Genomic DNA, 27,144 nt, shown 5'->3' on the forward strand with positions numbered 1-27,144 from the left:
TAAAAGAAAACAATTAAATGAATCAATGCATGTATCATGCAAGTGTACACTATACATTAATCACCAAAGGGGGGCAGCACATACTCACTTCACACTGAGAATGTGCTATGATAAATACAGCTCTGTTGTACCAGAGGATGGCACAGTGGTTCAAGTTTTTATAGGGAAAATACAGTATGTATATTGAGCAAATGATTCTAATCTAAATTCCATTCATTGAAAAAAATGCAAAGCATCCAAAACAAATAAAAAGAATATTATCCAGTGAGGTTCATACTATTTTGTGTTTTTGAGGCCAAATTTGATATTTGTCTCTGTTTAAATCATGAAATCTTAATGCACATGTTATTTAAGCTGAACCAGGGTAATACAACAATAATAGCTTGGGTTTTTTAATCATAATGATGATGACATTTCCCAGATTGGTAAACAAACTAAGTTAAATTAAAAACCTCTATACCCTCTCCCACTCTCCATATCTCACTGTGTCTGTGACGTGATACAGCAGAGATAATCACACACGCTCAAGTTTATAAGTGCCCTCTTTTTTGATGCTGCTTAAAGAACAGAATATCAAACATGCCCGATGGCTGTGAGCAGGACCTTTGATGAGGATGCTGAGTTGAATAGGACACAATGTCAGATGAAAGCAGCGGAGAGAAAAAGAAAGACAATAGGGATACAATGAATGTGTCTATGGATGGACATGCTGACTGCACAGCTGAGCAAATTGGTCTCCATCTACAGCACAGTCTTGTTCACTGGGACAAAGAAATGTATTGCAACATGGTCTTTTTCCCCTTATTTCTACATATTCACATTGGTTCAAAGTAAGATACAGGCACAGTATGTCCTTTTTTATCATTTCCCCTGCTGTTGGTGAAGTGTTATTTTGGTGTTTACAGAGATATTAGATAACAAAAGTGCCTTTTCTTGTGGGTGAATGTCAGAGACCTGGATTATAAACTCACATTGGCAATTTATTTGACTGCCTCTTTGGAGAAAATTCTGCAGAACGCTATTACCTCCAGCTTCATAATGCAAAACTGGTTCACTCTTAGGGTCGTCGTCGAAGGAGTTTGCGGGAGTGGAAAATCCCTAATTACAAATCAGATCCCAGTAATTTAGTTTTGTATAGATTTGTGGCTAAGTAATTTGGCTTTCAGAAACATTGATTTTGAAGAAATATTACACTCAGCAACAGTACGTTTGGAAATGCAGGAATTACAGAGCTGCCTACAATGATGATATTGTGGCTCAATAAGGAGGACTTTACATTTAATTTTTAATTTAAAATTTAAACCTACCATCATAAGGAAATCTGTTGGAAAGTTTTAAGTTAAGTTGAAACGAATAATTGATCAATTGATTGATTGATTGATTGATTGATTGGTTTTAAATGTGAATATTTTCTGGTTTTAGTAAACTAAATGTGTTTGGGGTTTGGACTATATTTTGATAATCAATTAAGCAAAAATGGTAAAAGTTAACTGGTTCCAGCTTCTTAAATGAGACTATTTTCTGGTTTCCTTGGTCTTTTATGATAGTATAAAGTGAATTTCTATATTACTGTATTAAAAGGGAAGAGGGATAAATTGGAAGTGCATACTCACACTCAAATTATTACAGTCAAACAGCTGCATTAGCCCTTTGTGGTGAAATATAATAACTGTTATTCAGAGTGAACTTCAGAAGGTTTTTCCTGAACTTCCAGCAGTAAGCAACTTCCAGTTCAGTCGGATAGTCTAGTATTTCCTCCCCTAACAGCGTAATGCATCAGCTTAGTTGATTAAAAATAGCTATGGCTTCATACCACGTCGGCTCAGTATTAATACGATACAGCAGTGAAAGATTCTTAGGCAAGAGCAGAAAATTAGATTCCCCCCATACCTTTTACCACCCAGTATCAGATTAAACAGGTCCAATCAAATTTCCTTTAGAACTTAATTCCAACTATTCCCTCCCTGGCAAAACAAATATTTCAATTTTTCTAAATACCTATGATTGTTCAAAGTAATTTAAAGATACCAGGTGATAGTGTGTCCTTCAGGTGTCTGCAAAGTCCATTAAATTGCTTCATGGATGTGACTCCTGCACTGTGGTGTTATCACATTTTTCCTCCAGAGTACTGAGACCAAATCCCCCCTGGAGTAAAGCACTGGGGGGGGGGGGGCTTGTCTGGCAGGCTTGGAATTGTTTCTATACTCTCCAAAGACCTTTTTCTCCATAAGAGAAATAACCTAGTTATGCAAATGTGCATTCCCAATTAATTTAATTCAAATAATTACGCAGAGAAAAGAAATGGGGTTGAGAAAAAGAAGACTTACCTTGTGCCAAGTTGTCCTCCCATTCAAGCTCCCTCACTCTGCAGTGTACAGCTACATTAGCTTGGTATATTGAAGCATGCTCTGCTACACGGATGAACTATAATTATCTCTGACATTTTTGTGAGTGGTCCTAAGCCTTTTGGAATCAACAAACAGTGAGTCGGTGGAAGTAATCAATACAAGTAGACATTCAAATGTAGTGACTAAATGCATAAACATGACCGTATGACCCCATTTTCAGTGCATTTTAATGCTTTCATTTAAAATACAGCTTAACGCTGGGCTTTTTGTTTGAGCAGATTTCAATAGATTTCAATTCAGATCACAATATTTTGAAAATCTGAACTGCCACCAGAAATGATGAAAATTGTAACCTTTGTAATCTTTGGTTTACATGACTTGTTTCTCGTTAACTTAAGAGCGTTTCATTCTTAAACTAACTATAGTCTGAAAATGTGTGCATCAATGACAAAATGTTCAGCATAAAAACGGGATTTAAAACAGGGTTAAAAATGAGGTTTAATGACTCGTTAAATAAATTTAAGCAGGTCAAGCTTTAAGAGATCCAACAGTTTGTTATATCTTTTCAGGCATCTGACAACTTTCATTACAGTAAGTACAATATGCCTTGGACCTAAACCAAGACTGTGATGAAGGAGTTTTGAATAATTGTATTTCTACTGGTGTTCAGTAAGTGTTCAACATGGTGCAATACAAAAAAGCTGAATCGGGCATCAACAACATGAACAAGGTTGACATATTGGCTTTCACTGGAAGCAAACAAAGATCAACAATCCTTTATATTACAACTGTGGCACAGTGATGCCATCAGCTTGGTAAACCAATTAGAATATATGTAAATGCTTTGAATTAATTAATCCCATGACACAGTTACACTAATTAGGTGGTAATCCCTGACTCCTATTGCTCCATATTTAAGACAAACCCACTCAGTCCAGATATGAGGACAGCAGACACCAAATAATGATAACTGTAGGACTAATTATTGCTTTAAATTGATGATTTTTTTTTCCAACTAATTAATGGTGATGCTTTTCTGTGAGTGCAGATGAGCATTAATGTAGTCTTCTAGGACACAGGCAAACCAACAAGGAACTTGTTGATGTTAATCAAAAGATTTAGACTTTAATTTACACTTGTAATTAAAGGGGAGTAATAATTATAGAGAATATGGTTCTCTAGTGGTCTGTAAATTACTGTAAAAAGATAGGAACATAATTCAGTGACGCATGTTTAGAACTAAGAGCTGAACAGCTGACGATTGATCAAAACTGTCATATGTCTAGAGATGTTTTCCACATCTGTGATTTCTGCATCAATTGCATTGCTGGATCATTCTTGGAATACACTTGTTGCATGTTTATGTTAATTGGACTGGTTCAAAGTATTCTTCTTTTCTGTATTTAATGTGACTTGTGTGCACTAAGTTTGTCAATCCTGTATTGTTTAACTGTCTCATAATGTGTCAACAAAAATTAACGAAGCCGGTTTTCTTTTACTGCCATTGTACATGGGGAACAAAGTCTTTCTGACTCTGAAACACAGACATACACACGCGCACACACACGCACACACACACACACACACACACACACACACACACACACACACACACGTATATGAGGGGGCATGCCAACAAGATGCATAAACAAAAGTGCCTGCAGAAAAATCACTGATGATGGCTTGTGCTTGAAATGCTCCAAAATAAAATAACACAAAGATAATTCTGAGAGTGCAGCATAGTTTTATACTTTCTTCAATATTCTGAAGTATTTTAATTATGTCAAAAACACAAGGACTCTTCATGCACAACAAACAAGTGTTTTCACTTATTTGTGTGTGACTGTTTATAATAAACAAACAGACCTACAAATGCTGATAATGTGGAAGCTGCCATGATGATAGGATGTTAATATAGGGAAGATAATCTTAACAGCTTCTGTAACTGTTATCATACTGTATTTGTCTGGCATAAAGTGCCAAGTCTATGACCATAGGCTGGCAACTGCACGGTGATTTTGCACATTTTTACACACAAACGAGATATATCGTCACAATTAGTGAGCTTTGGTTGGCAGATTTATTTACTTTCTGACCGAGCTAGGCTAGCTGTTTCTCCCTATTCCTAGTCTTTGTGCTATGCTAAGCTAACAATCTACTGGCCATTTAGCTTCATATTCAGCCTACAGGTATGAGAGTGGTATAAGACTTCTCATCTAACTCTCAGCAAGAAGGCAAATAACTTAATTTGCTTAAAAAAACTACTAATTTAGCTGTTGTCGGATTGTCGGTTGTTGGATAAAATGTGACCTTTGATTATCTATGTGTTGCTAAGTTTCCATTAAGAAGCCATTCTCACAGGGAAATAATTATCAAAATGGGCTGTGTGAGCAATACAATCATGTTTACATCCCTCAAGCCAATATATAATATTACCCTCTAGGCAACCCCTCAAAACAACGACAATAACCTACAGGGAAATATACAGCAAAACTCTAAACGGAGTACTCAAATTTCACCACTTTGCAAATCAACAGCGCAATGGCATCTTATTTCACATGCTATCAACCAAATAAAAAGAAGCTCGGCAAAAACAAATTAACAGCAGAATAAAGGAAGATTTTAGAGAAGAATTAGCAGCCAGCAGTATCAACATTGTATAATTTCTTTGGGGCTTTTAAGCATCTTTCCCACAACTTCCCGTACCTTGTTTCCAGCTTCAGCAAAAACACACTGATATACCATGATGATACACACTGTATGACACCTGCCCAGCACCAAACGGGATGCAAAGCTTGCAAATAGCTGGTTAATATAATAGAGGATTTAGCAACTAAAGAGACTGATATTTTCCTCTAGAACAGAACTAAAAAGAGAGTGAGTTGTTTGTGTCTGGTAGATGTGTAAATAAGCTACTTTTTGCTGACATGTTCTCTATGTCCTCTTTATAAAGTGATAATGCGTCATTGTTGTTTATATCTGCTGCCCTGAAATGGCCCAGAAATAAGATGATAGCAACTCAAGTTGTTTGTCTAACTCGCAGAAATGTACCTGACATTGATGTTTTCACAAGTGTTCCTCCTCCTACAGTACGTCTCATACATAATGTTTGATGTTTATATCAACAGCATTATGCTCTTTTCCCACTGAGAGTTTTTGTTTGTTAAATGCTGGTTTCTGATTGGGCAGTAAAACGTCTTTGACTTTTTTCAACTATAAGTAAAATGCATTTCCACTAAATGCTTAATTTGTTTTTACATATTAAAAAATGAATTTGAATGTCAGGGGGAAAATGACTACAGCTGGAGGGAAGTGGAATCTGTTTATGAGTATGGCTAATACAGTAGTATGAGCAAATGTTATTTCGTAATAGTGCTGCAAGCTGCGTCAGTGTGGCATGGCGTTTAATTTGAAATTTGATATTGTTAGATCAAATGAGGATCACAATAAAATGACTGGGGTGATGAAAATATTGACATCCAGTCATTTCCAGGATCAAAACCTCAGCTCCAGTTAGACTGAGGAAGAAGACACTTTCCTAAATTAGATGTGTCAATATGCAAGAAACATCCCCTGGATGCACAGGGACGCATCCTCAGTGATGTGACATAAGGTCATCAGGTGTTTCGGGTCTCGCAACATCAGACACCCCCTCCCATGCGACCCAGCAAGGGTTGATCAGGGCCTGACTTGCGTCCCAGCAGCAACCCACGGATCATCCCTTTTCAACCAAAGCCACCTTGTGGCTTTCTCTGCGGCATCACCTGCGGACCTAATGGCCCTTTGTGGAGGTTAGCTGGGCTTGGTAGGGCATCATAGACTGCTTGCACAAGGAACCGGACGCATTGGAAGTCTGCCTGCTTGATGTTTGCCCAGGTGATCTTGCGCTACAGTGTACTCTCCCACCTTGTCCAAGCTCCCTGCTGCCGGAGACCCACCATCCTATTCACTCGCTCTTCCTCCACACCTGCTCAGATCTCTTCCGGGAGTAGACGGTGCCTCTCCTTGCCCTGGGCCTTGCCCACCTGGGTCTTTGTCACTTCTGACTTTATATATACCTATATATACCAACAGGGAAAAGCAAGGAACTCTGACACAGAAAATAGGACAGTCTATCCTCAATGTTTGGTGTCTAGCAGTGGATCAATTTCAAGTATCTGACTCATTGTACCCCAAAGGTCCAGGGTCTCTGATTGCGGCAAATTACAGATTAAAGGGCCCTTCATACTGTTACACAAGCGCTCCCGAAATGACTGGTGTCTGAGATGAAATGTGATTCACGAGTATGGGGTGTGGTGTGTGCTAGAATGTGTGTGTTGTCAGTGGGCAGCAGCCTCCCCGCACTATTTATTTTTAACTGAGTGAGGTGAGAGGAGGATTGGAGCAAAGCGGCAAAGGCGCCAGACACATGAAAAAGGAGGAAATTAGCATGCCCTGAAAGCAAATGTATGTACATGCATGTGTCTCTGCTACTGAACACAGATGTTACGAAATGATGATACAACCTCATGGTGTGAATTCAAAAGGGCTTCCTGGCTGCAGCAGAGCATAATTAGATGAATCATTGTAATTCTAAACCACACTTCCTATTGTTGCACTTGAAAATGTTAATGCCATTTTAAAGAAATATGAAGCCTTGACCTGTTTTACCTTGGCCGGTCCCTAGGAGCAGTAGATGGATGGCTCCTCTCAGTTTCCCGGCACATGACCTTGAGTGCTTTATTAATCTCCTTATTTTTTTAGGGCAACACCTCAGGCTATTCACCTAAAATACGAGTCAGGGGATCACTTGAGGCGTAAGATCTGAAATTAGACAATTTCCAGTCAAAAAGACTTCAACAGTTCATTAACTGTTTCAATTAAAAATTCTTGTTGAAGAATAATTAAATCAAAATGATCAAATTAGCTTTTTGTTTCATGTGTAAGCTACTCTTTTCAATTATTCAAAGGATAGTAGTTATTTAAGGTATTTAGTGACTAGAGTCTTGTTAACATCATATTACAGTAGAATTGTTTTAACATTGAAATTGGCTACAACTGCATCCATTCCACCCTGCTAAACTTATGTTTCAATGCAATGCCAAATAACAAAGACAGCACTTTAAAAAGAAAAAATTAGAATAGTCCTACAGTATGGTGAAGTTGAGAAAAGTGATTTACACTAACTGGCATTTAACCACTTGAATTAAAATCCTTATTCATTAAGATGATAAACTCAGCAATTAGTTTCTCCCTGGAAAGTGTAAAGTAGGAACTGGATTCATTTTAGGACAAAAGACGTGGATTTTGACAGGAGTCCATAATCTCTTTTAATCAGAGAAGTTAAGTGACCTAAGATTTACAATTAATGTACTGGGAATAAAACTGAATATATCATCTGCATTGTGTTCACCAAAAATGAAAGAAGAAAGAGGCAATCCTTCCCTGACTGATATGCTGTAGATGTATACTTATTTATTTAAAAATAACAATATAAATTGACAGATATCAGTAGCAACCAGAAGGGGAAACAACGATTTTCTTCCCTCGAAAATTAATTTTTAAAGATAAAAGCATCTCTGGGTCATATTCCTCAAGTTGGTTTGCTTGCGTGAGAAGTCATACATAAATAAGTGTTGAAAGACAAAGTGTTGTATACTGATAGTGATGTTGACACAACACATGATATAGCTTTGCAATCTGACCATTCTTCTTATATTACTCTGAAAGGTCTCTTTGGAGGAAAGAAAACTCTGTTATTTGCCCTTAGCTTGAAATTCTCCTAACATAACAGGCCGCTTTATTATGTATTTCCAGTCTTGGCAAGTTCACAGCACCACACAGGGTCAGAGCAATTTATCAAGATGATTGCTGTACAATAAGGATACCTCTGTCACTCACATTATGCCCTAGAAAACAGCCAAATGTTTTAGGGAAGATGGAACGAAAGATTGAGTGCCTTATTGCGGATTTTGTAGGTATTTGGTCATAAACCAAAAGTCCTGACACATTGAAATTTTAACCTGTTGATGGCATTATATGGAAAGGTAATAGATCACCATATGTGTTTCAAATGCTATGGCAATCCATCCAATAATTGTAAACACATTTCACTAAAAACCAAGACAAAAACAAGACCACTTATTGGGTAAAAATGTGCAAATGTAAAGCTAAAATTCAAAGAGATGGTTGCATTTTACAGCTTTAGCATATGTGCTAATTTAAGAGCAAATGCTTAATTAAATGAAACAAATTAGGTTTAAAATAAACATACATGCAGAGGGTGGGGAGTAAAATTACAGGAACACATTGTAATCCAATAGAACAACACCATTACACCACAGCATCTATAATGAGCCAGAGACTGGCTGCAGTCTTTGGCATGCACACTGTACCTGAGGTCATTGTCACTTTGAGTCAACCTTGACACATGTTTTTTGAGCATATAGTACAAGTTGTGAGCATCGTTCATGTGCAGGAAATCTGTTTACTCTGCCAACAGACCATCAAAGAGGACCTCCACTGCTCCATCTTCACAATTTATTGAATCTTTCCTTTTCCTTCATCTACTGGGCCAGTGGTGCTTGCCTCAGCACATCCCAGCCTAACACCGTGCCTGTCTGAACCTACTCCTGCCTCACCAGCTACTGACACACACTGATGCTCTAATTAGGTGTGGGTGGTACAGTGCAGACAGATATTAACTGTCAGGGACACATGACAGTAAAGACATTATCAACCTTATCGGCAGAATTTATCGTCATGAGATTGTATGGGATATCCTCCTGCAGCAAATACTTTTAAAATGTGAAATTAATAAATGTGAAAGTGTGTAACGAACTCTTTAAATGACCCAATGAATCATGACACTGCTTCAACAGGGCAGCTTAGGTTTTAGCATGTACAACATGTTCGCATAGATCAAACAGAGGGTGCTCTAATGTGAAGTCCCATGATTCTCTGTGCTTAACATTTAATCAGTCATTGCACAAATACTGCAGGTCAGACACACCGCTAATTTATGTGGCAGGTTGACCAGCAAAGTCCCTGATCCAAGACCACATCACATTTTTCTCTCTGGTCTTTTTCCAGGACCTGGGACATGAAGTTGTAGTTGCTGACAGTGTTAAATCCTGGTAGTAACAGGAATAATTGATGACTGGCTATTTATGGGGATGAGACCAGCCTGGCGGGACAAGGTCAGAGATGTGATTTACAGCAATGTGACAAGAAAAAATGAGAACAAAAAGACCCCTTTTCCTCAGACAAGGGAACAGAGCAGTTTGTTGGTATGAGTAAAATGAGTCACAGCTGCTCCAAACAGGACACAGTGTGATTTTCCAGTGATACAGAGGTAAATGTTAAGCTTGATTAGTGCTCACACATTTTTTTTGTAAAAACAAGACTACACTGCATGATATAATCCCTTACCGTGTTTTCATCTAAGCCTTTACTGCAGTAGTCTGACGTCGTCATAATCAGATTCTAGTCAGAATACGAGTCTGATACTGCTCCACTGGGCTGTGATTATGGTGCGTGTTTCAACCGAACCAGGAAAGAAAACGCCTCTGCACTCAATTGGATAGACCTACAACCAATCAGAGCAACGGAGTATGTGACGTATGTCGTAGGAAGGACGGCAAAAACATCGTTCCTATCGACAAATGCCTTGATCGCGGTTCTCTGTTCCTCTTTTAAAATTAATGCGCTGTCGATATCTTCTATAACAGACGCGATTGCGGAATCTACACATCTCAATTCTCCAGCGGCAGCCATCTTTGTTGTAAACGAATTCAACCCAAGCGCTCTTTGGTGATGTGGTTGATTACGTTACTGTTAATCATCTGTCTATCATCGCATAAAGCCCGCCCTGACAATTTGATGGTCTTTGGTGTTTTTTGCCCCCAACGTCTCCTCCCAGGCAGCGCGCCAATGGTTATGTTTAGGGTTAAGGTTAGGGTTAGCTGCCTGGAAGGTGCCGTTGGAGGCAAAAAAACACCATTGAGCCAATTTGATTGGTCCAAACAGCTCTGGTTTGAGCATAGTTGCTCCACAACAGATCAAGTCCAGACCGAACTTCCCGACCTCAAATGTTGTGGGGCTAAGTTCGGCTGGCATCCATGCTAATACTGCAGTGTATTTTTATCAAATCTGCAGAATAGCTAAACAGCTCGAAGCGCAAATGTCATCTGTTTTAACAAGGAGCACTTTGCACTGACACTTTAAGTGGGTTGCATTAATGCCTTCATAGCCCTATAATTAGTAAGACACCATTTCTCAAAGCAAGTTATACAGCAGCAACTGCACGAGCAACTGCAAAGCTGATTTGATTTTGTGCATCAGCATCACCTGTTAAAGGGGGGAGGAGGGATAGCAGTGGGAGGGGTCAGGAGGCAGGGTCCTACAGCTACTCAAATTGTTCCCTTGAGCAGGGGATTATGTGATAAACGGCAAGTGTGCCTGTACTTGTGTGCAGCTGCATATTTCATGGTTAGTTGCCGAGGCAAACTCATCCTCTTTCAGCAGGTGTTTCGAACAAATCCCATGGATTTCAGTGTTAGCACAAGCAACAATTGGATAAACACTTATCGTACTCTCCAAGGTTGCTGGAGTAAAGGACATGAAAGGTGTGATGTAACATTTACACTGCAGTAGCATCTACAAAGCCAATTACATGCAGTGATTTAACTTGGGACTTAATGTAGGTTATTTTGGCACAAACAGGCTTTTTTTTCTACGGTGGTAATGAACAAGCCTCCCATGGAGCTTGCTAAGGTCTGAAACCACAACTTTTATTTGAGTTCTCATTCATCATCAGTTACTATAGGGTCCATGGTGTGTCTGTGATAATAAACAGTGAGTTTATAGTCAGGGCATTGCTCTGTACTGTTGCTGTATTATATTAAAGAACAGTTTGAAATTTTGAAAACAGTCACTGGTGCACTGGGGGAAAACACTGCAAAAGTGTCCTCTTGGATGCCCCTATGGTAGATAAAAAAGCATGCCCTCTATGGTGGCGCAATGTGCATGAAAACGTCACAAAGTGCTATCTAGGGTGCCCTTCCAGTGGAGAAAATGCGATGAAGTGCCCTATAGTGCCTTGGAGCCCTACATGCTATAAAAGTAGTAGTATTTGATGGTTATATTTTAATCTTAACATGGGTTTGGAACTGTTACACCATAAATGCATCACAACTTTCTGCACTCTGGTGCCCTTGTCCGTCAGACAGCCGGAGTCCGCCACTGCCACAGTAACACCCTGACATAAAGTCAGGTGATAGGAATCATACAGTTATTTTGGATCAGCCTCCCTTGTATCCACTCCGGGTCTATAGCTACAGGCCTGTTGCTGGTGGAGGTAATTCATTCTAATAAGCAAGATGGAACACCTTAAAAACAGATTGTTAATTGATACCTGGTTTGCTAAAAAGTCACAGTGTTATTTTCCTGTAAGGAGAGTTACTGCAGGAAGCAACCAGTGCAGACTATAATGATTTAATTAAATGAATCATCCTGGGTCGTGTCTTACTGGGAATTCCAAAAGCCCAACTGGGAGAAACTTGATTACAAGTTGTACAGAGTCGCGCGCTCCTGCCAACGTATGCGACTTGAATCACTTGCGCGAAATACGCATTATTCTGCGGGGTATGGGAGAAATGCCAGGGGAGTTACAAGGGTGGTCGCGTGGAAGTATCATCCATCATAAAGCAGCAGGATCCGTGTCTCCTCCAGCAACCTCTGATCACTGCAGAATGAGACTAATTAGAACAGAGGGAATGTTTTCTGAGAAGCACGAATAGTCTGAAAACACAGAGGCAGCGTCTTCCTCCACAACGCATATCTACAGAATGTAAAGACAGCTGTTAACTCGCGCGAAGTGCACGCAAAAAAAACAACACACACACACACACACACACACACACACACACACACACACACACACACACACACACACACACACACACACGCAAATCTATCACATGCCGAGAAAACGCAGTGTTTATCATGTGAATTGGACTCAGTTCCCCCTTCCGACCACTGTGTGGTTCATTCCAGCGGCTCTGTATCTTTAGTGCGAGGTGCGTTCCTGCTGTCATCAACACACTGAGCCAGGCAGTTCAATCACTCCGCTGACACGCCAGCGAAGTGAATTTCGATGGAGAGGTTAAGACCGAGCAGATATATTCTCGTGCAGGACTGTTTTATGCCGAACTGTTAATGGGGTGAGTTATTTCCGTTTATAAATCGTTGCCGCCGAGTTTCATTTTCTAACAACTGGAATAGCTTTTTTTTTCTAGAATAGGAATCAAAAGTGAGGTTGTGTTGTTGAGATTTTGTGTAACAAATGTTTCGGTTGATAATCATCTGTAACCAGAGTCAAGTGCAGACAGGAAACATCATGGGACACGTTAGCTCCACAGGGATTAATATTGATATGGTAAAGTTATTATTCTGGAGAGCAAGTCTCTCAGAAACTGTGGATTTCAATGAATAATGCACATTTTAATGCTTTTTTTCAACTAGTAAGAAGAGCATGCTTTAAATATCTTACATTACATTGTTTTGGAAACACGTTCCACCAAATGAAAGATAAGTGCTGAATAGTCTACACAACAGGAATACACACAAGTTAAGTTAAAGGTTAGCCTTACGGCTGCCTTATTATTTTTAATAGGCCTATGACATACGCCAGAGGACACGTCTATATACATTCCCTTCCTTTCTGCTGTAAATGGCAGCCCTCTGACGCTTCAGAGAAACTGTAAAAAAAAAAATTGGAGAAAAAAAAAGAATGGAGAGCTCTACACAAAGAGAATGCACTTCACACTCTGGCTGTTTCAATCACGAGATTGTGACAGTGTGTTTGGACACAAAGATGAAATTGAATTGAGATGTTGAAGTACTTTTTACCTGAATCTGCAGCTGGCTGCCTTCAATGTTTTGTTGTTAGAAATTGCATAGAAGGGGCAAACAAAAACAATCATGGATTGGAACAGAAACTAAAGTCGAATATGTGTAAAATTTGCAACTTACCATTCTTTTGCTGATAAAATTACACTTACATTTTCTATGGTGGCCAGAAATAATTGCAGCGAAGAAAACCTCATTTCAAAAGCATGCAAAACACATTAATCTAAGTTTGTGTACAATGGCTTGATCTTCACAGTCTTGGGTGCAGTGTGGCCTTCTTGCAATGTCTTGTGAAGCTCAGAAAGGATTTAAGTTACTGATTTGCTCATTTTTAAATTATAATGAAATATATGTGGTCTGAAAATATCTCCCTGCTGCAGCTCAGTAAGCAACATGAAAATTATTCTCTGGTATAACTGTCATTTTCCCCTCTCTCCTCCTAAAGTAAAAGCATGACCTTAGGTAATGAGATGTTAATCGCCCTCTGTCTCTATTTAATTTCTCACAGTTAACTAAAATCCCCACAAGGCTCTCGAGCAAATATGTCCAGTGAACCAGCTGTCATTTGAAAGTCTCATGACAGACAGTGACTGACCTGAATTGACACTTTACCCACACAGCTGTCTAAAAAACACCCTAAAGTATAGACTTAAATGTGTTCAGGTATTACCCCTTGACGTCAGTAAACATGATTCCTGTCTTCCTGTCTGTCAGTGTCTCCCCCCTTACTCCTCTCACATATGCATATATACATTTGCATGCGTCTTTCTGCCTTGTGTGCCTTGTCTTTCACAGAGTGAGTGACAGCTGCTGCTTGAGGGAGGGAACACACATGTTTGATTGCCTTCATAACGTTTGTCCAATTTCATGGCTATTAGGCTTGTTAACAGGCGCAGGGAGAAGACAGAGCAGAGGGCCTATCGGTGCACTTGGTTGGACCCTTTGATTAGAGAGCACGGTTTGTGATGCTAGAGACAGTGTCACATGTCACATAAATATAGGACTTGTATTGTTATTACCCATTAAGTGTTATTGATGAGGCTCAGTAACTGATAACAAGCAGATCAAACTGACACAACCCACTGGGTGTAAAAACATGTATCAAAGCATTTCATGAGGAACTGTTGTATTTTCTTCTGTTCATTTTCTTGCAGAAAAATCAACACATATTCAAGAAAATGTTTGATTGATTTATTCATCAGAATAATGCTTCAGTAATAGAGCCAAAAGTAATGTTCTTAGAGGCCAAACAGCCACACAAATACGACTGTATTGATTAAATCCTGCAATTTGAATCAAATTCAATTAGGGACAATTATTTCAAAGTGCATTATATGCATTAGTCCCACTCATTATGGATACTTGCAAAAACCTGAGCAAGTCATCCAGATCCCTTCATTACAATGTCACAAGGAGGAGACATGCAAAATTAATGATTATATTTAATATTCAAGGTTGTGGGGAAAAAGCCACTTTAAAGACGAAAGTCTGTGTGGTAAAACACTGGGTCAAGGTTAGAAACTGTGATCTGTATTTTTAAAAAGCCTGGGAGGATTGTTAGAAGCAAGAGCAGGCTGTAGGAATAGCTTAAGGAGGACGAGTAGTTCAAACTGATTTATGAATAAGAAATTGTAATTAATGATTCAAATTAATATCTTATGAGATTGTGAAATCAGGCACATCTGAATATGTTTTGCAAAATATGATGCATGCAATTGTAATGGAAATTATGCTTCTGTGAGTCAGATGTGTCTTAGTTATCACAACAATGTATTCTGGACAGAAATTATGGATTTCTAATGTTTGACAAAATAATACTTCTGTGTAGTTTTCACTTAAAGTTTGTAGTTCAAGTTCTCTTATTTAAAGTGTGAAAAGATGCTACTCTTAACCACTTAAAACAACAACAGTTGAACAGAGGGATCTCTCTATTGGATACAAAAGGGAGATATTCCCAAATGAGTGTACAATAAAGACCCCACTTAAAACTCATCCTTGCAACAGAGGTCTGACTTTGATGCAAATCCAAGGACAGCAGTGGGATAATGAAACTGAATATTTATGGTCTTTTCCAGACCCTGAGATGTCCCAGAGTACTTTTGAGCCTTATCAACAGCACATGAAATTGCACTTGAAAGTTGTAGGCAGGTTGCTTGACAGCTGTTAGAGACTAAAGTGCTTTTTACTATTGTGAGCAAATCACTTAAGTACCTCTCTTGTGAATGACACAGTGATGTAAACTAGTGCATTTACACAATGGTGCTAAGCCAGCCGTAAAAGAGTATTGCATCTTCAAACTTTAGTATATGTTGTTGAATTTCATAGAATGTTCATTGATACAAAAGGTTTTCGGATGTGGGAGATTTGTACATATAAAAATCACATTAAAAAAAGTTTCTCTCTCACAACTGCAGAATGCATCGACTTACTGCGGAAACTGTCTCTGAATCACCTTGGCCCTTGGTTGCGGGGCTGTGAGCAGCTACCATGACGTATCCCAACACCAGCATACTGTCAGCCAACTTCAGTGAAGCTTTGGACGGCCATGACTCCGGGGGAAACATCTACAGGCCTTTTTCTGTTTTCAGCGTGCTCACTCTTACATTACTGGCAATGCTGGTGGTGGCCACCTTTGTGTGGAACTTGCTGGTGCTGGTGACCATCCTGAGGGTGAGGACATTTCACCGGGTGCCCCACAACCTTGTGGCTTCCATGGCCATCTCTGACGTGATGGTGGCTGCCCTGGTCATGCCGCTCAGCCTTGTCCATGAGCTGAACGGCAGGCTGTGGAAACTGGGCCGCGTGCTGTGCCAGGTGTGGATCTCCTTCGACGTGCTCTGCTGCACAGCCAGCATCTGGAATGTGACGGCCATCGCGCTGGACCGCTACTGGTCCATCACCAGGCATCTAGAGTACACGCTCAAGACGCGCAAAAAGATCTCAAATGTGATGATCGCACTCACGTGGCTGCTGTCGTCCATCATTTCCCTGTCACCGCTTTTCGGCTGGGGGGAGACCTACACAGAGGGGATGAAGTGCCAGGTGAGCCAGGAGCCGTCCTACACGATCTTCTCCACCTTCGGAGCATTTTACCTGCCGCTTTGTGTGGTGCTGTTTGTTTATTGGAAGATCTACAAGGCTGCCAAGTTTCGGATTGGCTCCCGCAAGACCAATACAATAACGCCCATGGCTGAGGTGATTATTCATTTTCCTTTTTTTAAAATCAGTTTTCTTAAAATAACCCCTCAATCCTTCAGTCATATTATCCGTATCCTCCCCCTTGCCAAGGTAATGGGTAACACATGTAGATGGACACTCCTTAAAACCAATCAGAGAGCTAGAGTAAGCTGTACGTGAGTCAGTAAGGTTGGTTGACAGCACTTTGTAACGCTCATTTTGAGATGCTGTTATGGAGGAAATATACCACGGCCAGCAGTTTACTTGACATGGTGTCACAAAAACGTTTTGAGAGAGACACCGGACAGAGACTAGCCTTCATGGAGATAGAGATTCACCTTGTACAAGTCAGCTGTAAAGTTGGGAATAAAAGGCAGCAAGATCCAGGTTAGCACACTTATTTACAGAATGGGCTACGAAAATAATTTCAAGATGGTACTACATATGACATAGCAACAGGCAGCATTCAGAGCAGGAGGTGACATACCAGCGGCCATCAAAGATAGGTGGGAGACAGCCAACCAATGAGAGAAGTGATGAGGAGGAGGAGAGCAGGAGTGCTGCCAATGCGGGTAGGAGAAGCATAATGCCCCAAGCAAATGCCCAGCATCAGAAACTGAGTGTAGTGAATGTAGAGAAAAAAGTGCCATTGGGAGAGAAGTCAGTAATAGAAGTCACTTCTATTAAGGAGATTGAGGAAAACCTAGCAGTAAGTAAGGGAAACCAGGGCAATACAGAGCATTGGACAGAATAAATAAATAAATATAGGGCACACTCCAGTTAGGTTCAGAAACCTTGTCACTCTAGGCTGTTGCATTGTAATTTCACAGTCAATGAGACAGGAAATATCAGAGCACATACATGACGGACACCAAGGCCTGTCAAAAAGCAGAGACAGGCAAAGGAATAGTGTAGTGGCCTAAACTATCTGCTGATATTAATCGCATAGTGGAAACTTGCCACTTCTGCCAGGTAAACAAGCGTACACAGCTGAAAGAGCCACGACAACCTACACCTCTGCCAGAACGACCGTGGTAACAGATAGACACACAGACATATGTAAGTAAGAGGCAATCACTACATTGTGACAGCAGGCTATTACTCATGTAACTTGGACATATTGCACCTGCCTACTAACACAACAGACTAGGTTGTGGGGTCACTAAAATCCATATTTGTAAGATTTGACATTACTAACCAGATAGCTAGCAATTTTGGTACAGAATACACAAGTGAGACCTGGAAATACTTTTGCAGGCTTTTAGGGTTGGTCCGATGGGTTAGGGGGTTATGGTTAAGGGTAAAATATTGATTTTGCCAGTCCAACTGCAGGTGGACACTCAGGCTGTCACTTTTTCCCAAAATCATCAGTTTGGATAGCTGTAATTGCGCATTGCCTCTGGACAGCACACACCCGAGAGAGAGAAAGACAGAGAGGGAGAGAGTGAGTGTGTGTGTGTGTGTGTGTGTGTGTGTGTGTGTGAGAGAGAGAGAGCTACTGGTACAATTACAAATGCACTATAGAACACACAGTTTCTGGTGAAAGAATGTCACGATTGGTGAGATGACAGACTTTCTTTTATTCTTAATGGTGGTGGATATAGTTCCCGTAGATGGTTTTGTTCCCATATGATTTCCGTTTCAGGTTCAGTTTGGATGACTTGCGAGCAGCGTGAGTTCACTGGGAGAAAGATGCTGGAAAATGAATTAATTCATATCAGTTTTGATTTTGAACACATCATTTTAATAAACCACATGTTCCGAATATAAATAAACTATCGGCCAGCAGTTTATTTGACACCCTTCCTGTATCTATGATGAATATTTCTCCTTCCTCTCCTTCTCAACTGGCTGCTGTCCTGCACTGACCTGCAAATATTAGTTGCTGTGCAATTATTTATCATTCTGGCTGATGAGCTATTCAACAGCAATCATGGAAACATAAGTATCTAATGTATGAGCATACGTACAAATAATTGCAGCAATCCTGCTCATCACCACCAACTTGTTAATGTGCGTAGGCAGAAGGTAGAAGGCTATAAATACCACCTCAAGCATCTTTAACTGTGCCTTCCTGGCTTTGGCATTTCTCTAATCAACAGATGCAAAAGGCTAGATCTATTCCACAAGCAATCTATTCAATCAAGCACTTTTTCCCTGTGAAAATTGAATCTTTCACCTGCCCTTATGGTGGGTACTGCAATCTGTAAAGCCCCCAAAACACCTCAGTGATAGAGATTATGCCACTTTTAAACATCTCGGTGCAGACGCCTCTTTCTTTCACGTATGAAAAGCTTCTTATAAAAATCACTCAGCATCTGAACATTCTGAGAACTTGGCAAACGTCCACAGAATGGAGAGTTCCAAAGAAAATACACAGTGAAGGCTTTTTTTTATCATTTATGTGATGAATGTACTTTGAAATTCCCCCCAAATCCTCAAAATACCCCTTAGTTATGCAAGTGTGACATCAGTTGGCCCAGAATTCGAGGAGGAACAATCGTTGAATAAATTAGCCCGGCCTTTAATTGCTTCGGTAGACTAACTTTATGTCAAGTTTCATTACACAGGCAATCACTCTTGTAGCTATAGCAATTTAATGGAATATGTTTTATTAGTCATTTGCTTTTCCACATACCCGCAGCTTATGGTTGTATTATACGTGTCTCATTACCCAGCCAAAGTTTATTCACATCATTTCCCAGCGTACACTGAAGAGTTGAGGCACAGAGCCCTACGAAGTGTCTGCATGGAGATTGCATCATCATCCAAGATAATAAACCTGCACTCATCCATCAACAACACCCACTCAAAGACATTAAGACATACACACACACATCCGTATACATGACACCAGAAATAGAGTAGTAAGATGTACAGATTCTTGGCCTAGATGCACAAATAACTCAACACCACAGTACCCAAAGCCATAAAATGCAGCCTATAGTTTCAGAAAACAGTTAATGTCACCGCAAATAGGAAAACTCACTGATGCTAAAACATTGATAAATTAAAACTCTATCTCTATAATTTACATTTTATGAAACTTCAAAACTGTCTAGCTTCTTGACTAAATTACCTGACTTTTATGAGTACTGGTTGTACACTTATACCCTTTTTAACATAATAAAGAAGCAAGTGAAACATTAACAAGATAAAAAAAAAAAGATCCATATCTGCAGGTAGGTCGCTGTCCTCATCAGAGAAAAGTCCATCACAAAGTATGTGTACGCTGTCACATAAATTCAGCACAAATTGATGCGAACACAGCAAGAATGACAAATTGTTGTTTTATCGGGACTTACATGCTGTAACTATTTCTTTTCTGGGCCAGTAACCTCCTGGAGTCTCCGCAAACAAAATGTAACTTTAGGGAACTTTTGAGGCTTTGGACAGAGCCAGGCTGGCTGTTTCTCACTGCTTCCAGTCTTTATGCTGAGCTAAGCTAACCATCTCCTCTCTTTAGCTTTATATTTGGGTTTGTTAACACTAGGAGGAGAGTAGGATGACCGCTTCATAAAAACTTAGCTCTCAGGTTGCTGGGAAGGATAAATTCTTCATATAACCTATTTAATGATTGGAAACAAGATTTTGTTTTCAGTGAGTCATTTAAAGTGAGTATCACCTTCTTAGTGTGAAGGTACATCATAACTTCATTACTGATCCACTGTTTAAAAGGAGGATATTCAGTTAAGTGCCCATTTTAGCAACTGCACAAACTAATGTTGGTGTCTTAAACCATCCACTGAATTTGAAACCGATCCTTTCCAAAAGCACTATGCTTTTAACCTCTGGCCTTTGTTTTAAATGGACTTGCTTAAATCATTTTATCACTTATAGGCCCCGCTGACCCATATTGATTCAACTAAAATTTACTCCAGAGTCCGGTGCAGGTTCTTGTGTTCTGTTGAACATTTAAACAACAGTTCAGAGTTTAGAGTTTAGAGTGTGCTTTATTTCTGACACATTCAGAAGGATGGTTTGTCTTTTATAAATGCTGCTAGGTTGCTGAACAACCTGGGCAACTTCACATGATAAGCAAAAACAAGTCAGCCTTGAGCTGTGCTAGGCAACAATAAAGAGAAATCAGCAGATTAATGTTGACATTTTCTTTGTCCTTTTCCCAGCTGCGCATGTTTGTGAAATGGCACAAAATGGGCTGCTGGAAAATGAAGACTAAGACACTGCTCTGGCTTTATGCTGTGTGTGTGTGTGTGTGTGTGTGTGTGTGTGTGTGTGTATGTGTGTGTGTGTGTGTGTGTGTGTGTGTGTGTGTGTTTTCGGTGTGAATAATGATAAGCTTTGGCTTGTTGATCCACCTGTTGATTCACACTTCTATAATGCATCTATTGTTGAGCAGACAAAATGGCCTTTATTGTTGAAGATATTGCTTTTCCAATTCTAATGCTAACCAGGTTTATCTGATGGATTAATGAATCAGTGGAGAAACTGATTTATTCTCTGATCGGCTCCCTCGCAGGTAAAGGACGAAACACATCAGCCGCAGATGGTGTTTACTGTGCGCCATGCCACCGTGACCTTCCAGACAGACGGGGACACATGGCGCGAGCAGAAGGAGAAAAAGGCAGCGCTGATGGTAGGCATTTTGATCGGCGTGTTTGTACTTTGCTGGATCCCCTTCTTCATCACCGAGCTCATCGTCCCACTGTGCTCTTGTGACATCCCACCCATCTGGAAGAGTATCTTCCTGTGGCTGGGATACTCCAACTCCTTCTTTAATCCGCTCATATACACAGCCTTTAATAAGAACTACAACAATGCCCTGAGGAACCTCTTCTCCCGGCAGCGCTGAGCCACTCAGCACCCTCGGCAGACACACTACACCAGCATGCACTCCACTGTGTTACTCCTCCAGACAGAGAAGGACTAAACTGTCTATATCCATCACTCAATCAACCTTCAGATGGATGATAACCAGAGACTGTCTGAAAATACTGTCTTTATAAATTTGTTGTTTCTTTTCATGTTTTGTTTTGTCTATTACCATGCTGAGGTTACCTCACAGCTGGACTGAGACAAGTCACTGAGCTACTAGAGAGTATCTACAGAGAGAAATCCATTGGTTGTGTCGTGACAGTACTGGATACAGTGCTGTCTACATGTTGGTTTCCTTCTGCTGTTTCAGGCTTGTTAGGGAGGAAGCCATGTTAACTCCCTCATAAACAGTTTCAGCATCATATGTGAAGCTGCTGGGAATAATTTAGAACAAAGCTGGAAGAAATTCTTCAAAATAATCTTTTAGAATGGCACAAAAATAACCTCATAAATAATAAACCAAGCAAACAAACTGGATTATTTTCTAAACTACACAACAAAATCATCATAATCGAAGGGGACGTTTCAAACAAAAAATGGATTCGATTATAGAAAACAAGGATCTGACCTGAAATCCCACCTGTAAAGATACCTCCACTTTATAGCTAGGTAGACATTCCCTGGCTAGACAACTCTCTGGCTTCACATGCAATTTATCCATACACACTTCAAGATAAATGTACAATCTCTCCTCTGACGCCGACTATCTATAAACTGCACCAATTCTTTTTGCACATACACCTACACACTCCCATGCCTTTTTTTTAAAGCAGTGAAATAGCAGAACAAGTTAGTATTTCCATCATCTTTGCATATTTGCATTGTTGAGGAACTGCAGCCATGAATTATTATTTCTCACTCCAGATAAATAAAGTAAGATACAGAAGAAGTATGGAGTTGTGTAAAGCGATTCAAAGCATTATCGCAACAATAGATTCTGTACCCTGAGAGGTCATTAAATGGGAAAATAAAAAATAGTATTGCTTCATTGTAGAGAGAAGCTAAAGTGCTGAGACGATGATGTTTTAAAGTATAATTTTCGGCGTTATATATTAGAATGGGGAGTTATGGGAGTAAGAGAAGCTAATGCTAACCAATACAAATATTACTAATGGGCTCAGCGCACAAAACCTATGCTTCATACTCCCCTGTTTCCTGCACACATTGCCATGTTCTACTGAAAGTGTTCAGTAAGTGAACCTTTATTTTAGTGTGTAATATACTGTTATGTGAGGAATCAAGCATGAGAAATTGATCCTCAGCAAATAGTTGTGCTATATGTAAGCTTGTAAGTAAGATGTAAATAAGAGTATATGTGAGCTCCTGTTGGAGAGCAACATCAAAGTATCACAAATCTAATAAGATGTTTTTAAGAATTTTTTTTAACAAGTGCATCTAATGTTGCCAGTCCAGTGAAAACTATGTATCTCCAAATTTGTTGGTTTTGAATTCTTAATAGGGATGCACCGATTGGGAAATTCTGGGCCGATACCGATGTTTAACATAACAACTTGGCCGATGGCCAATGCCGATGTTTTTTCTTTTTGTTATTTATTTCTTCTTTTGTGCCACGGAAACATACAAGTCTTTCAGCTCCCGATCACACTATCCTAGAATGAGCACAAATTCAATCAGACCAATTTATGAAACAAAAACAACCTTTAATGTCACTTTCTGGTTGACATTAGTTATAACCTTATTTATGACAAGTTCTTTTCTGAAAAATAACATTCAAAAACCTTTGACTGCTAACTAATCAATGAAAAGATTGTTTCAGTACATTGCCCAACAAAATTATTTGAGTGGTTTTAGCCTGATAAACAAAAACTTACTCAATGAGATTATTTTCATGGCCCAATAAAAAATATTTTTCTGATAAATAAATAAAAATACATCAAGTGTAAATGCAAAAACAAGTGAAATAAATAAATTATGTTATTAATTTGTTTCGCTTTGGCGCTGTCTGGAGGCAGCTGTTTGGCTTTCTCAAACGCCGTGTCAATTGAAGTCTGAGTCTTACCGGGGGTTTGCGCTTTCTTGGCGGCTTCATTTTTCCGTTTTTGGTCAGCTTGCAGGTAATCGCCGTACACCGCCTCGTGCCTGCTTCTCAAATGTACAATGAGATTTGTTGTGTTAAATGACTTTCTAACAGCCCCCCCTCTTGAATTTTGAATGGAACACGTATTGCAAACTGCAAAACGCTGATCTTTCTCTGAAACTGTAAAATATTGCCACACGACCGCCATCTTCTTTGTTTAATCTAAGTTACTGAGGAGAGTGCGCGGGTGCCCTCTTCCGTCTCGGTCTCTCCCCCCGCCCAAATAAAAAGAGGGAAAAAAAGTTTCTCCTGAGCACAGCGTTCATGACACATATAATCATCGGCGAATGTCATTTTTATTCCCCGATGGCAGTTAACGAGGCAAATATCGCCCGTTACCGATGTTCAGCCGATGCATCGGTGCATCCCTAATTCTTAAGATAAACTGAAGGATTGCGTGTTAAGAAAATTCTCCAATTTTTTAGCTAAATAAACCTTTTACATTGATAGTCTACCTGCTAACTTTAGCATGCACAAAATGACAATGCTTGCTAACATGCTAATGTTTAGCAGGTTTAATGTTTATATTAATGTTCACCATCTTAGTTTAGTGTGTTAACATGCTAATTAGCACTACACACAAAGTGCGGCTGATGCAGGTATTTGATCATAAACAATAAATTAAAACTTGACTTGATGATGGCGCTAGACGAACAGTAAGGGCATCACCAGTTATTACACATCATCCGGATGGGGACATGAATGTATGTAACAATTCCATGGCAATTTCTTTCGAGATATTTCACTGAAAAAACCCACCAATGCTGCTAGAGAAAAAGTCAGGGGATCACCAAAGTCATTGGGATTCATCCCCTGGGCACCATTGATATCATAGCAATTTTCATGCCAAACTATCTAATAGTTTTTGAGATATTTCGGTTTGGACCAAAGCACTAGACCGATCAACTGACAACTGACTGATGCTCATGTTAAAAACTTTCAGCCCTCAAATGATAGTTTATGAGTAAGAGTAGTTTATCATTTCATATTAACCATATATATAGGCCTATAAGAAATAGCCTCTATAGTAAAAAAAAAAAGAAGAAGAAAAAAATAGGCTATACTACATTATCAAGTTGAATAGAGTAATATATCATGATGAAGAAACATAAATATATGTGAAAATAAAATTATCCCACTAATTGCAATGATGGTTCTAAAAGTATAATATTCTGTGGTAAATAATAAAATGCATGGACTATAGACAGAAACAGAAATCCATTTAAACATGGTAAACTAAAAGACAGTACTAGTGAAACTGAACTGTCTTTTCTTAAGGCCGTTTTATGCTTCTGCGTCGATTCAACGGCGTATCCCCGCAGACCCCTCTGCGTCTACGCCGGACCCTACGCCGTAGCCTGACATGCACCTCTCAAAAAATGTAACTACACATCGCAGCGACGCATGCTGCAGTGATGCACGTCGCTCGGCCGTGGCTTGGTAGAGTTGCATTTCCCCCCCGACTCATTTCCTGGTTCTTCTTCTCCATAAACAACATGAAATCAAGGAGAGGGTTAACTGTTCCTGCTAAAGATTTCCTACCTTGGTAAGAAAACACAGAGGAGACACTTTGTTTCTCTCACTATGACTCTAGAGTCGGTACTCGCTCCGAAGCTAATCGCCATCACTCTCTCACTTCTCCCTCGCTTTATCACCCACTACGCACCCACTAACCCTAATCCTAAAACCAAGTCTTAACCCTCAAACAGCCCTTTAACCTTGTGGGGTCCAGCATTTTGGGCCCCACAAGGCTGTGCAGACCCCACAAGTATACTGTATTCCCCGTTTTTTTAACCCCATGAATATAGTAAAACAAGCGTGCGCGCGCACACACACACACACACACACACACACACACACACACACACACACACACACACACACACACACACACGGCTTGACGCACAAGTATAACATCAGGCCACTTACATAGGCTACGGCGAAAGCTCTGCGTGGATTCTCCGCAGAACCATAAAACAAGCTTTGGCACTTTTTTCACCGCATGACTTGCTGGTTGACTTGAGTCAATGCAGGGTTCTCTTATTCAAATGACTTCTCACTACTCTCCAGACTGCCCTAGGATGGTTTCTTATTCATCCTTTGCCCCTCTTTGGTCTTGGTCTGTGTGGTGACCCAGCTCAGGTAATGCAAAGTGTTGCAGAAATATGTGATTTACCATCAATCTCTGTTTCCATTTTTATGTTCAAAAGAGGTAAAAATCATAATAATGTGGACAATTGCCTTCATCAGAAATCCATACTTGTATTCATACCTAAAACAAAAAAAGTAAAAGTAGTGGAATTTTGAATGGTCCATCATGTGTAATGTGTCAGTGTTTTTTTAATGTTTTCTTCCACAAAAGCCAAACTTGACAAAAATACATTAAGGCAAAATAATGAATGAAAGGGAGAAATAATTCAGTGTTTTAGTTTTGATAATAATTTTTATGATCATTATTGCCTAACTACTGGAGGTCATTTTATAAACAGGCATTGGCGTTTCCTCTCTCTCTACGGTGCCACTGCCAACACGTACATTTCAGAGCCAAGAGTGAGCCTGCTCCTGTTCAAAGGAGCACATCCATGTTTTCAGGGAAAACAGCATGGAAATGCTGCTTGGCTACACTGACTTAGGATCAGAACCAGATGCTTCTGGCAAGGCAAACCTCTGCTTCAGCTACTGAGTTTTACAGAAATAGCTGCAACAAGCAGCCTCATGACACATGTACAGTGATAGAATATACTCTGTCACCACACTACACATACAAATATGACAACAAATAGAATATGTGGCAACTTGACACTTGTGAGGGTTTTATTAATGTAAAAATGTTATTACATGTTTTAACACTTCAAACAGCACCTATTGTATGCATATCTGCAATCTTTCTGCATTTGGATTTCTGTAAACCACATATGTTCTGTAATATCCCGGCCAGTTTACATGTAAATAAGATATCCCTAGTTTGCCAACACTAGCCTCTGGTAACAATAAAACAGACTTTACGTAATAGGTGAAGTACATGTGGTGGAGACATGTAGTGTAGAATGACGAAACACGACCAGGTGTCCCACACTGCCTCGTCTCTCTTATCTTCACAACAAAGTGGGCTTAGTCTCTTCCTGTCTGAGGCGTCGCCGACTGTGTGACTCTGTTGTTGTTCCACTTGTTATTCTGCGACAGCTCAGTTTTATCCAAATAGAAACTGTGCAGCAGAACTGTGGAGATGGGGAGCCTGGCGAACATAAGTACATGTGATCTAAATGAGCACATCGCATTCTCACCCTCAGCTTGTTCGTTTTTAATTCAGGTTCTCGGGGCAAAACAGAGGTGATTGTAGGAGAATGGAAAATTTGAAATTCTAAAATACTCCAGAGGAGATACAAGCTGATAAACCTTTCTTTGCCCCAGGACAGAACTGGGATGGACAATACTTACTGGATTTTTACTGGATTCTTTCATATTTTAATTCATGAGCTCTGCTCATGTGCTGGGTTGAAGCTAAAGCTGAAAAGTGAGGAATGTTTTCTGTTCTGGTTTTCTTATCTCAAAATATCTGTATATATAAGCTATCCAAAACTGTACTCAAAACATTGCATTGAAAAAACCAAATAATTTTGAATTTGCTGCTTTTATGTATTCAACAGCAGTCTCACAAGATTAAACAAAATCTTCCTGTGAAAGCACAAAAGCAGCAAAAAATACAAAACATGACAATGTGCAACAGTAGAAACAAGACTAAGAGACTAAGAGAGGTCTGTAGCCTGCTGACATTGCCATGTCTAGAACCATGCT

At 39.8% G+C, this 27,144-nt stretch overlaps 1 protein-coding gene across 1 annotated transcript; it reads left to right on the top strand.

Annotated features, from left to right (window-relative positions):
* The first annotated feature begins 12,289 nt into the window (after positions 1–12,289).
* On the top strand, positions 12,290–21,714 carry LOC116053766 (5-hydroxytryptamine receptor 5A). The gene is made up of 3 exons (XM_031304927.2): positions 12,290–12,550; positions 15,653–16,433; positions 20,896–21,714. Exons 2-3 carry the CDS (start codon positions 15,726–15,728, stop codon positions 21,226–21,228), a joined length of 1,041 nt encoding a protein of 346 aa, XP_031160787.1. The 5' UTR covers positions 12,290–12,550; positions 15,653–15,725; the 3' UTR covers positions 21,229–21,714.
* Positions 21,715–27,144: the final 5,430 nt, after the last annotated feature.

The sequence above is a fragment of the Sander lucioperca genome, chromosome 23 (assembly GCF_008315115.2).
Source record: "Sander lucioperca isolate FBNREF2018 chromosome 23, SLUC_FBN_1.2, whole genome shotgun sequence".
Taxonomy (NCBI): domain Eukaryota; kingdom Metazoa; phylum Chordata; class Actinopteri; order Perciformes; family Percidae; genus Sander; species Sander lucioperca.